Below are 13,721 nucleotides of genomic sequence, written 5' to 3'. Positions count from 1 at the left end.
GAATGCAAGAGCTGAAAGAAAGAATGGGATTTTAGTAGATTATCCTAGAGCAATGCTCAGTGAGAAGCATCTTTTGAGTTAATAATATTGCCACTACAAACTACTTGCTTAATCGGCTTCCGACTGAACAGATTCAAGACATGACACTTATGAGACATTCCCTGGATATAAGCCATGCATTGAGCATCTCCGCATATATAGTTGCATAGCATATGCCCACATACATGCAGAAAGTTGGATCTTAAGTTATGTAAATGCATCATGGTTGGTAACAATGAAGAGAGCAAAGTATACAAGTTGTATGATCCCATCAACCAAAAGATCATAATCTCTAGAGATGTTATTTTTAATGAAGAATCGGAATGAAAAATATCAAATACATAGCAGATGGTCAGACCGATTACTAAGTTACTTATAGAAAAGGTTGATGAAAAATAGAAAGACTTGTAAAAGAATCCACCAAAAGAGCAACAACTCAGATAGTCTACTAGAGAAAATAGACCATCAACAAGATTGACATGCTCAGAAAGGCAAAGCAATTTGTATTAAAACCACCAATTATGCTCTTATGACTACCATCATGGTTACAAAAGAGCTAGTATACTTTAAGGACGCAGTTGACAAGCCTGAATGACAAACTACTATGAATGAAGAGATGAAAGCCAGTGTAGCATGAAACTGCTCACACTATATATACACCAAAATAGGCCACCACACTACCTCATAAACTCCTTCACATTGATACCACATACATTTGTTTTAATCCTTACATGCCTCGTTCAACTTGCAAACTAAATTCTTTTATTTTTTCTATAAGTCATTCAAAGTGCTTCACGTAAGACATCATCTAAATTTATATTTGAAAATTTGATTTCACATCATGTTAACCCACTTATTCAATTATGTGCCACTACAGAACAAACATTGTGCGAAGTCTTCTTTTTTGTCAAAGTAATAATCACCTTCCTCCCATGCATATCCTTTTTGCCACCAATAATGTTTTGTACCCATCATTGGACAATATAATACTTAGTTCAATATACCCATTCATACCTCATTTTATCCTAGCCTTCAAGTTAATCATTTGAATTGTGTTATTGTGCAAACTTGCATTATACTCTCTTTGCATTGATTCCATCCAATCATGAAAAAATGAAGCCTCTACATATGCTGAAAACTCTTCAAGAATATTTGAGTGCAAAAAAATGCCTTATTCTTACATTATTCTCAATGCATTTGCCTTAGCCCAAAAAGATATTCTATTGACTTTCATACCTTTAGATCCAAGATTGATATTTTTAGATCATTTAAATTCTTTTTTGTCATTAGTTGACTATCCTCTGTAAGGTAAAACAATTTATATCATTATTACATTGTTCTTTCAACTCACTCAAGCAAAAGTCATTGTATTATTATCTTCTACTCATAATTGTAATCTAATTTTACAAGTCCTTTTTTTTTTAGTTCCAAGATATGAAAATCAATTTTTATTGTTAAAATATATTGTCACACTTGGCCAATTATTAAACTCTCCTTTTGAATGCTTCATCATGTAAGAATCGTTCACATTATCTTCACACAAAACCAAGTTTTGTTCATCTATCACACCTACCTATAAATTTGCTTTGAAAACGTCTACTTAAAAAAATTGTCCTCAATCAATCATGCATATAGGTCTTTTTATTAAAAAAATCTATATCAAAATGATCAATATTTTGATAGTAAAACTAGTTCTCTTGTTATTCTCGTTCATTGTCATGATTGAGACTATCATTATGTCTCCTTTTGAATTTTTATTCTCGTTAGTAGTCATGATTGGCACGGTTGTTATTGAGGTTGCTTTCAAAATATGCCATGGCTTTGATTTCATTTTGAAACGATTGTCATTATTAATAATAAGATTTTAAAAGGTGGCCAATGTAAGAAACATCTCTTGGCTACTAAGAAACAATCAAATGATTGATAATCTTAATAGTGCTAAGAATTCATTTTGTTTGGATGTAAAAATTAAAGTGATACCAAAATACCTATTGAATTCAAAACAATTGACAAGAACGCCAAAGAATAAAGATATTCATCTTTAGATGCTTGACAAGGGACCCGACCCATGAGCCATTCTCAGCTGTTTGACAGATATGATTACACCTTGATTTAAATCCTAGACAGCTTATATAGCATGGTAAGCAAGGCTTGGACAAACATATATCTCTAGTTAAGTTATTGCTTCTGTACAGTCATTCTTTGTAATCCTTATATTCTCCAGTCACCCTACAGAACAGAACCAAATTATCGAAAGTTTTGTACCATGAACACCAATCACAGGTCTAAACAGGATGGGAACATACCTATCATATGTAAGAAAAGCTTCCCCAAGCGTTCCAGCTGTTTTGTTGCGAACTTTTCTTACGAGGACCTTGCAAAATTAGAGTACAAAAACACATGATTAAATCTACAGACCTGATTCTTGCCATATAGACTCCTACAGTGTCCGATCATACTGCCCAACAATACGATTAAATCTTGCAAGAACCTTGCAAAATTAGAGTACAAAAATACATGATTAAATCCACAGACCTGATTCTTGCCAAATAGACTCCTACAGTGTCCGATCATACTGCCCAACAATACGATTAAATCAATCCATAACAAGAACTTGAAAAGGGTTCATGTAAAACAACCTGTACTTGATCAAGAGGTCCTCTCTGAATATCTCTGTTGCGATGAATGACAAGCCCATTATCACATTTATTTATAAAATGAGCACTGCCGCTAATATCATAAAGATTTGGTGCCTCTCCTTGCCATAATTGCATCTGAGCCAATGCAAAGACCAATGTAATGTAGCGCTCTTCCTCTTGGTGACCAAACATTTGTTTGCTTACACAAAGATACACTTTTCTATACCTGCTTGGGATGAGCCACAAACCAAACATGACATTCATGATGCTGCGCAAAGCGCTTTATCTTGGTCAGTATCTGGCTTACGTACTCTGTCTCTGTCCTGAAATTAAAGAAAGTCAGTCAGCAGTGTATCTAAGTTTATGGTTTTTCAGCACTTGAGCACAACGTCAAAGAAAACAGAAATTTGACATACTGGTGAGAGGAGCGCTGATGGTCCAACTCATTATACGGGTCGATAACCAATCCACGGATTCCATGTCTCATCACTGCAGCCTTTGCAAGCTTCAGCACCCAATCCACTGAAGGAAGCTCGTCATCATCACATCTGGAAACAATTATACCCTAAACATCATCCACGTCCTTGGAAAACCAACATGAAGAATCTGTGAAGAGTTGTATGAAAACCGTTCTATTTTGTTTGAATGGAGATTCACCTGACTAGGTAGAAGTTGTCATTCAGCCATTGCTTTCCTGCTTGTAGCTCTTCAGGACTGATTCTGGGTACTGAACGCGCATATCTGCATACATAAAGCTATCAATTACTTGTTTATGATATAATTCACTTTTCCCAAAATCTCACTTATATCTACTAAGCCTTGACATGACAGAATGATCGACCCACATATTTACAGACTACGTTTATGGATTATTCATGGATATTTCAATTCCATTTGTTTGCTTTTCTATGCGCATATGTTTCCTGATGGGCCAGTTATCTTCTATTGCAAATCCTCTGCATAGGTCATCATCAATTTAGTGGTGGTTAGGCCAACTATGAATTGTTCAAGCCTCCTACTGCTCATAAGTGCTGACCCTATCTGACAACTCTCAGAACCCATCAAGTGCTAGTGTTTTTCCTCTCAGCATTGAAATATCAAAGACAACCAAGAAGACTCATGGGTTTGGACCCACAAGAACAAGTCTATTACCTACAGAGGCTAAGGCTCAACTTGTCTCTCTGGATATGAAAGTTTTTAACATGGAAAACAGGAAATAGTACAGGAACTATTGCAGATACACAATGAAACAGCGCCTGCACCTCAATTTTTAACCAAAGTCCAGGACATGGGTACTACTCAGTTCAAGACCGTGAAACAGCGAGGAGAGCACGACAGAAAAGATTGACCATACTATGGAAGCAACCCCCCAGATTGAATGTGGGCCTCAAGCCAAGCTAGTCTTAATGACAAGATGGCAAGGAGCAAGGTTCTCAAACAAACCAAGGTAACAAGTTATGGATCTCAGAGGAGCTCACTCCAACTCAGCTCAAGATAAAAGCCACAGAATTGACCAAAGTGAAGGACGCTTGCAAAGAAGGAAAATGGGCTGTTTACAGAGACGAAAAAGCACTAATTAGAGACTTTGAATCTAAACATAAAGACTCTCAGCCTTAAACTGAAGTAAATGTTTCTTTTTATAGTAGAGCATACCTATCCTATAATAATCTTGGAGATGCTAGCCGCACTCCAAAAGACTCTTAGTCTATAACTGATGTTGGTGTTTATCCTTTTTTATGGCATTCTGTCTCATAGGCCTGTAAAGCCTCCTGGAGACGTTAATATATCTTTCTAATCTCAGTGTGAATTTTTAATGATGTGTATGCGAATGTTTTTTTCAGTTTCCCTGACTATTTGAAATTCCAAGTTTTATTAAGTATTTCAATGGAAATTGCTCCCCTTTTCGAACCGGTCTTCATCCCGTCCCTTTACCTTTTCCTCTTCAAGCTAGTAGGTGAGGGTCTTTGTTTGACAAAAGGATTTGAATATGGAAGGTGACCACTTGGTATGGAAAAAGGGTCTCACATGGCAGCACCCATAGTTGCACGAAACGGCCGTTTCGTGGCAGGAAATGGAAACTGCGTTTCTGAAAACGGCGTTTCTTCAGAAACGCCGTTTTGTAAAACCTGTTTTTGCCCTAGACCCCCAAAATCGCGATTTCACCGCCTGGCTTTTTTTTTCGCCGCCTCCCGCCCATTGCACTCCTTCTGTGCATCCTTGCTGCTCTCTCCACCTTCTCTAAGCTCTCTCCATCCCTCCATCCTTTGCTCTTGTACTCTCCAACCCGTTTTCCTCGGGCCTCCGTCCTTCTCTCTCCATCCTCTTCATCCTCTTCATCCTTCTCTGCAGCATGATGCATCTTGATTCCTAGACTATGTTATTTCTTTTTTTTATGATAGTAGATACAGTACTTACTACTGAGTGTACTTTGGACCTTGGTGCCAGGTGGCAACTACTTTTTTTTATATCATCCATGGGTGCTTTTATTTTGAGTCTTGCATGACTCATGAGTCATGATCATGAAATTTGTGGATCATGAATCATCTATGGAGTCTGGACATTGGATGCTTTCAAGTTTCAAGTTTCAACTTGTGTGCTAAGTTTAAAGTACTTCAAACTTCTAAATTTCAGAATCTTGTAATGCCAAACTTGTTAGTCATGATACATGTTGATTTCAGATTATTGAAGCATCATTCAAGAATTTAGAATCATAGAGGCATGAATGATGCATTGATGCTTGAAGCTTCAAGTATAGATAATTGTATTATGTATGATTTGCACTCTATTGATAATTATATTATGTATAAAAAATAAATTTTTATACATAAATTGTATCATATTGCTGTTTCTTCCGTTTCCGTTTTAGCGGGGGCCGGAAACTCCGTTTCTTCCGTTTTCGTTTCGGCTGGTAACTATGGCAGCACCTCGACTCCTTAACCTCTCCCCAAAGCACAAACAAAAGGTACATAATGCTTGCTTTCCTTTCCAGCTGGGGATCTTAATAGTGCTTAAAACACAGCCTTAGGTCAATCTAGGAATTCCTTTGTGTGTGGTTGTGCGTCGATTGGAAGTCTATGCTTTACGTAAAGTTTCAGTATGGTCGACACAAGAAGAACCAAGGGAAGATCCACCAAAGAAAGTAGCCCTAGCGGTCAAGAAGATGGTTGAGACATTACTAATCACATAGGTCGAGACATTACTATTCAGGGTGGTGTATCAAGTAGTTTCATACTCATGGTTAGTCATATCCAAGCACAAAATGTATATGAGAAATAACCTTATTTCTTATTTAATTTATGTGCAAGAGGCACATAAAAAAGAAAATGAGTATAGTATCACTTCGAAAGGGACAAAATTCCAAGATGAATTCAAAGAGAGTTCCTTACAAGTGCAACATGAAATTAGCAAAAAATCAAGGGGGATCAAGCCATAGAAGAAACTCCATGAGAGACATATGGTACGCAATACTCAATCTATTCCAAATGTGTGTGTTCAACAATACATGATAGGCCTCTTATATAGAGAGTGCCCTTTGAATAGTCAGCATCTGTGGGATCCTCCGATCCACATCTCTCCTTGTGGATATCCTTGATCCACATCATGTAGTCCACATCCTAGGATAGCTACTTTAATTCTTTCCTATACCATACCTTAGCCTTTAATCTATGTGCTCATGGCACCATATCTCAACACCTCCCCTTGGTGCCATGATCCATTGGCTACCGCAAGGTGGTCAAGTGTGAGTTTATATTCCATCACCTCACTTGGTGCATACCTTGCTACATAAAGTGGTCAAGTGTGGGTATTACAAGATCAAATCCTCCCATGGGTGCTTACATGGCTACTCTCAGGTGGTCAGGCTTGATATACAAACATGTGGGCTAGAGGTGGCAAGGTTGTTGCTTCTCAATGCTTGATGTCGATGGCGTTCTCTTCTTTGCTTGACCTAGCTTGATGCATGATGCTTTGTTCTACCATGTGCCTTAATGCTTTATGTGTGGATGCCATGTTTTGTGTTATGGTCATCTCACGCACTTGTGCTTTTGGCATGCTTATGACAACGATGCGTGCATTCATTCTTTGATTTATCATTTGTTGCAAAGATCTTACCAATTGATTTCTTTCAATATTGGCATTGTCTAATTGCATACAATGATTCTAACTTGACAGACGCGTAGAGCACGAAAAGGCGATCACTTTTTCTATTTGGAGCGTGTGCAAATTCTTCCTGGATTGGAAGTTCCGGCTTGTTGAAGTTTTGATCCCAAAAAAAGGGACCCTATGCCACATGGCAATCTTCTAACTGAACTGAATTAACCCAAGTCTAAGAAAACTTAACCATGGTCAGATCTAACTCTAACACATATCATGGATGATGTGGCAGAGGGTGAGGTAATACAACCAGACGGTGGGAACGAGTATGGCTTCATAAAACCAGACGGAATTCTACTCTCCAAAGCTCTCCCTCACTCCCTCTCTCTGAAGATACACTAGGGCCCAGGACAAATTGTCGGGCTGGACCCCCCCGAAGGTCTTTATTAATTGCAGAAATTCTGTTACAGAAGTTCAGCTTAGAGCTGTCTCGTAAGTCTCTCTTTTTTCAAAACGTGAAAAATCCACTTTTACAAGAGCTTCAAGCTCCATTCAAATTGGCAACATGCCACTTGTCTAGAATCTAGACTAAATCCTATTACAAGCCTCTAAGGGCCATTCTGGAGTCTTCAAAGCTCTCGGTCACACGAACCGCCTCCTAGATGCTTGTCAGGCTCCCATTTCGCTTAGGAAAAATAGTCCTTCCTAGTACCTGCAACAATTAATTAAAGTGCACCACCATGGTACCCATTAATTGTTAGCGCTTTGCATGCAAATAACGCACTGTGGACTAATCCTAGTCACGGTGGGCGTCCCCACTGAACACATGTGCACATCAAAACAAATATATATACAAATAAACATATATATATTTTCTCTGGTTGACTAGGGTCAACACTCTTGATTATAATTAAAGAGCTTTGACTAAGGGTCAAGGCGCCTTAATTATAGCCAAGTCTCTCCAACCGAAGTTGGCACATCTTGGTTAACCGGGGTTAACCCTCTTGGCGCATGCCAAGTCTTGTTGACCGAAGTCAACACTCTCTGACCGCAGTCAGGTTTACTTGACTGGAGTCGAGTATCTTTGACCGTAGTCAATCCTTTGACCATTAAAATAACTCTTTGACCATAATTAATACATATAAAACTCTTTAATTATGATCAAATAAATGGTCAACTGTACTTTGACTTAGGATATTTACATTATGGTGACATCCCCTCGGCTTCTATTCAGTTGACCTCAACTGAAAAGCTTCCTTGTAAACACCCAAAAGCTGTGGATGATCGAATAACATGTCTTCGTCCATCCACTTGGCATCTAATGCGGTATAATTCTTGAATTTTACAAGATACCTGTAAAATTCCTTACCCTGAGGGCCTTTACGTACAATATGGTACACAATTTGCTCTGGCTGAAGGACTTCCTCCAGCTCATCCACTTCTGGTGGATCCTCTGATACTGGTTCTGTAGGCTCTGGTCCTTGAAATTTCTTTAGAAGACTCACATGGAATGCATTGTGAATCCTCCAATGCTCTGGCAATGCTAATCTGTATGCAACCGCATTTATTCTTTCTGTAACCCTAAAAGGGCCATAATATCTGGGAGATAACTTTGCATACACTTTCTGTTTGCCTTTAAACTTGCGGAGCCTAGCTTTTTCAAACCTCAAAAGTACCCAGTCCCCTTCCTTGAGATCTAGCTGTCTCCTATGTTTATCTGCAGCTCTTTTATGTTTCTCTTGAGACCTTTCAATTGCTGTCCGGACTTGGCTATAAGCTGTCTGGAGGTCTCTCACAAACTGATCAGCTGCAAATATTTCATCTTTGGTCCTCAATATAGGTGGCAAAATCACTTTCCCATATATGATTTCAAAAGGGGCTTTCCTTGTAGAGCTATGTATTGTATTATTGTAAGCAAACTCTACTAACGGTAGGTACTTTTCCCAGTCTGAACTTTGGTCACCCACGTAGCATTTCAGCATATCCAAAATGGTAGAATTTGCTACTTCACTTTGACCATCTGTCTGGGGATGGAAAGAAGAAGAAAAATTCAGATTCGTCCCCATGTTATCAAATAAAGCTCTCCAGAATAGACTGGTCATTCTGGGATCTCGATCACTAACAATGGACTTAGGCATACCATGATGTTTAAAGATCTGTGCCATGAACAGCTTAGCCATATGATCTGCCTTTATGGTTTTGCGAACCGGAAGGAAATGAGCTTGTTTGCTGAATCTATCAATGATAGTCCAAATCCCATCATTCCCTGACTTTGATCTCGGCAAATCAAAAATAAAGTCCATTGTAATACTTTCCCATGGTGCCTGAGGCACGGGAAGAGGCATAAGTAGGCCAGGTGCCTTCTGTCTATCATACTTCACTTTCTGACACGTAAGGCATTCCGTAACAAACTGATGTATATCTTTCCGCATTCCTGGCCAAAAGAAATATCTTTCCAGAGCTAGAGTTGTTGCTGTAATTCCTCTATGTCCAGCATAGGGAGGTGCATGGCATTCCCCCAAAATCTTTTTCCTCATCTCCTGGGTGATGCATAGGCAATCATCTTTCATTAAATACCCATCTTTCAGGGAATAGTGACTGGTGGATTGCCCTTCTTGCATTTGCTGTAAAATTTCACCAAAATCAGAATCATGAGCATATTGTTCCCTCATGCCTTCCACGTCCTGATGATAAGCAATAGTTACATTATTGACCTGGGGTCTTCGGGACAAGGCATCTGCCACTCTGTTCCGAATTCCTGGAGTATGGACAATCTGAAAATGATACATTGACAGCATGTTTGCCCATTTCATATGCTTCTCTGAAAGCTTGGTCTGAGTCAAAAAGTATTTCAGACTTTGGTGATCTGTTTTGACAGTAAAATCTGCACCCAAAAGATAATGTTTCCATGTATGGATGGCATGAATTACAGCCAATAACTCTTTCTCATAGATTCCGAAATATCTTTCCGCATCTCGAAGTCGTCTGCTTTCATAGGCTACTACATGACCATTTTGATGCAATGCAGCCCCAACACATTCTCCACAAGCATCGCAATCCACATCAAAAGACTGATACAGATCCGGAACTACCAGAATAGGCTCTGTAGTCAATTTTTCCTTGAGTGTATTGAATGCTTTCTTCTGTGATAATCCCCATGTGAAGGCTGCATTTTTCTTAGTGAGGTCATGTAATGGAGCGGCGATATCAGCAAAATGTCTGATAAACCTTCTGTAGTAAGAACACAAGCCCAAAAAGCTTCGAACTTCATGCACAGTTTTCAGCTCTGGCATTCCTGAATGGCACGGATCTTCACTGGATCCATTTGTATCCCATTCTTGGATATTATATGCCCCAGATAGTGGATTTCTTCCAGGAAGAATTCACTTTTCTTGCTGTTTGCATAGAGCTGATGATTTCTCAGCTCTTGAAACACTATAGCAAGATGTTCTCTGTGGTCTTCCTCTGTCTTAGAAAAAACTAAGATATCATCAAAGAAAGTACCCGTAAAATGCCTGTACTTCCGGAAGATACGATCCATCATTCTATTGAAGGTGGCTCGAGCATTTGTCAACCCAAAAGGCATCACTAAGTATTCATACAACCCGAATGTTGTGCGGAATGCTGTCTTATGCACATCCTAAGGCTGTATCCTCACTTGGTGGTAGCCACTCTTTAAGTCTATCCTGCTGAAAACTGAAGCTCCATTTAATTGATCTAGGACATCATCGATACGCGGAATAGGAAATCTATTCTTGATGGTCATTTTGTTCAGTGCGCGATAATCGACGCACATACGGAATGAACCATCTTTCTTCTTCTGTACTAACAGTACAGGGGAACAGAAAGGAGACGAGCTGGGCTGAATCAACCCTTTGGACAGCAAGTCCTTTACCTGAGCCATGATCTCCTCTCTCTGAGTCGCACTGACTCTATAAGGGGGTCTGTTTGGTGGCTCACTACCAGGCATTAACTCTATCTGATGATCTTCTGGTCTCTCTGGGGGTAACTCCCCTGGCAAAACATCAGAAAAGCAATCTTTAAAGTTTACAAGAAACTGGAGCTTATCTTTGTCTGCATCATTCATTTCAGCATGCATATCATTCTCTTTTTCTTTTACAAAAACCATGTACGCAGAAATTGCAGACTTTATTGCTTTACCGCATGAAACATCAGATACAATGGGGATAGTGTCCCCTTTATTCCTGGCAATTAAACGCTGATTTTTCCCCCTATGCACAAATTCCAACACTCTTTCAGGAAGAGTCAACTTCACTGCCTTGCGGTGAAACCAAGGCATCCCCAAAACTACATCATAATGTTTCAGTGGAGAAATGAAGAAGTCTTCCTGATCCACATAACTCTGAACATGAAGACGGAGCTTCCCTATCAAGGGAGTAACTGGCACAGGATTCCCACAAAACATTTGATCGGCATCCAAAGCCCTGCCTAACTCTTCCGTCTTTATTCCCAGCCTCAGGGCTAGATCCTCTGATATGAAATTATCACTAGCCCCTGGATCAAATAAAATTAGCGCTTGCTGGTCTCTAACTTTGCCCCATGATAGCAGTAATTCTCATTCTTCTGGGTTCAAAGCATGACCCAGTATATCAGGAATTCCTCCTGCCATTGGCTTTTGCGGTCCTCGTGGCTTCTCTGCCTCTTTTCCCTTCGATGTTGAAGGCTTTTCTGGGCACTGGGCAGCCACATGCCCCTCTTTACCGCACCTGAAGCATTTCCCATCTCTACGGAATTCCGCTATCTGTTCAGGGGTGAATAGAGATTTGCCCTTATAAGTCTTTGAAAACTGAGTACCCCTCGGCTTCTGAGGCTGAAACCCTTTCTTTTCAGCCTTGGGGGACTCTTTCTTTTCTGATTTTGTAAAATCAGTTTTCTTTTTATCAGCACGTCCTACATGCAAGGATGGCACTGTAGATGGATCTTGTAGCGGCACAAGACTCGCTACTGAAGCTGAATGCATAAGATCTTGAATATTCTTTGCCCCCAAAGCATTCACTACTGCCTGAATTCTTGGAGTGAGACCTGCTCTGTACTTCCTCATCTGGGTGCCTTTGGAGATCTTTTTGAACGGTGCAACCTGCAAATAAGCATCCCAGAACTTTTGGTTGTACCCATCCACTGTATCTCCTGCATCCATGTGCAAGCTGTCCCAATCTTGAAGAACATGGTCTCTAAACTGTTTAGGCATGAACTGCTGGCAGAAGGCTTTCTTCAAGCCCTTCCACTTCCTTGGGGCTGACCCATCTGTGGTCAGTGCACTGCACCGACCTACCAACTAGCACCTCTCGGGTCCACACCTTCGTCTGCCATCATCGGACCTATGGTAGTGGAGTTCATTTGCGCTATCGATAGCCACTTCGTCGTCTGCTCACTACTTGTATCGACGTCCAGACCGATAGCTTTATTGGCAGCTCTTCTTGCGCTATGCCATCACTTATTCTGCGTCACAGACCTGCACTCTTCAACCTTACTTGGATCGTCACAGTTTAAGGAAACTGTCAAACCACGCTCTGTGGACTAATCCTAGTCACGGTGGGCGTCCCCACTGAACACATGTGCACATCAAAACAAATATATATACAAATAAACATATATATATTTTCTCTGGTTGACTAGGGTCAACACTCTTGATTATAATTAAAGAGCTTTGACTAAGGGTCAAGGCGCCTTAATTATAGCCAAGTCTCTCTAACCGAAGTTGGCACATCTTGGTTAACCGGGGTTAACCCTCTTGGCGCATGCCAAGTCTTGTTGACCGAAGTCAACACTCTCTGACCGCAGTCAGGTTTACTTAACTAGAGTCAAGTATCTTTGACCGTAGTCAATCCTTTGACCATTAAAATAACTCTTTGACCATAATTAATACATATAAAACTCTTTAATTATGATCAAATAAATGGTCAACTGTACTTTGACTTAGGATATTATGGTGACAGGTAACTTAACCGTGCATAGTCAACCAAGGTTAAATACATAAACCATGGTTAGTTGTTATCTTTGCCACGTGTAAATTTTCTAAGGTCTAACATTAGGAGATGGGTTCAAAGAAACAGCGATGGCGGAGACGGCCGACGACGTCGCAGAGAGATGAAAAAGACGCTGAAACTAGAGTAGATACATGCGGCTACCTTTAAGCCGTCTCGTTGTGGAAGACCATTTGTTGTGCGTGGGAGCTCTCAGTCAACCCGCTTAGATTATGGCAAAGATGTTGGAGCGTCTAGGTAGCCGTGTTCATTTGTCACAGCCCATCGACTGGCCATTGAGCTCCTTGAGCTGTTTGGCGTTCATTGGAGAGGAAGCTCAATGGAGCCTTTGTGCCATCGAAGGAGTCTGTTGAGATCGCCCGACTGTAACAGAGCGGCTGCTAGTCCTGTTTGTTGGAACCGTCGAAGGAGACTTCGTGCTGTGTTGACATAGAGGCACAGTTGACATAGGCTGTGTGTCGAGGTCGTTTGGCACTTGGAGCCGCTGAGCCTCTGCTATGTCGGCCCTGCTAGCTAAGCGTGGAAGCTGATAGGCTCATAGGCTGGAGAGTTTAGGCATGCGCTACTGCTGCGGAGGGCACTGCTTGTAGAGCGGTGGAGAAGAGCAGATCAGTATAGTCGCACTGAGGCATAGAAGGAAGCTGATCTTGCAAAGAAGGTTGTTTGTTCGATCTAAGGAGTCGCCTTCATGTGTTGTTGTGGCAGCTATTGGCGTAGGCAGTGAGCGACCTGTGGACCAAAGCTCTCAAGAAGTCCTTCAGAACCCAACTGGTCAAGATTCTCTAAAGTAGGACGCCTTGGTCGGTGATACCGCAAGCAAACTTGAACGTGCAAAGTCAGACGACTGCTGCTGAGGTGTTGTGAAGAGACGCATGAGCCGTTAAGCTTCGGAGAAGTCGTTTGTGTGGCGTGAGGTAGCCTTTGGTCGCGGCTGAAGCTCCTTGGT

At 40.7% G+C, this 13,721-nt stretch overlaps 1 protein-coding gene across 2 annotated transcripts in view; it reads right to left on the bottom strand.

Moving 5' to 3' along the window:
• Nucleotides 1-1,998: 1,998 nt before the first annotated feature.
• The window catches only part of LOC147890016 (primase-helicase Twinkle, chloroplastic/mitochondrial-like), a 65,434-nt gene continuing 53,711 nt past the window's right edge, over nt 1,999-13,721 (bottom strand). For both annotated transcript variants that reach the window (XM_087390387.1, XM_087390388.1), the window contains 6 exons: nt 3,336-3,419; nt 3,095-3,226; nt 2,905-3,001; nt 2,679-2,813; nt 2,346-2,413; nt 1,999-2,268 (listed from right to left, as the gene is read on the bottom strand). In XM_087390387.1, coding sequence (XP_087246513.1) covers nt 2,235-2,268; nt 2,346-2,413; nt 2,679-2,813; nt 2,905-3,001; nt 3,095-3,226; nt 3,336-3,419 — 550 coding nt within the window. In that variant the 3' untranslated portion in view covers nt 1,999-2,234. The remainder of the gene's footprint in view (nt 2,269-2,345; nt 2,414-2,678; nt 2,814-2,904; nt 3,002-3,094; nt 3,227-3,335; nt 3,420-13,721) is intronic.

This window comes from Dipteris shenzhenensis, chromosome 19 (assembly GCF_047967505.1).
Source record: "Dipteris shenzhenensis isolate YYH24624 ecotype China chromosome 19, Dip_SZ_1.0, whole genome shotgun sequence".
Taxonomy (NCBI): domain Eukaryota; kingdom Viridiplantae; phylum Streptophyta; class Polypodiopsida; order Gleicheniales; family Dipteridaceae; genus Dipteris; species Dipteris shenzhenensis.
Note: the sequence above shows the minus strand (reverse complement) of the source record. Positions and strands in the feature narration are given on the sequence as shown.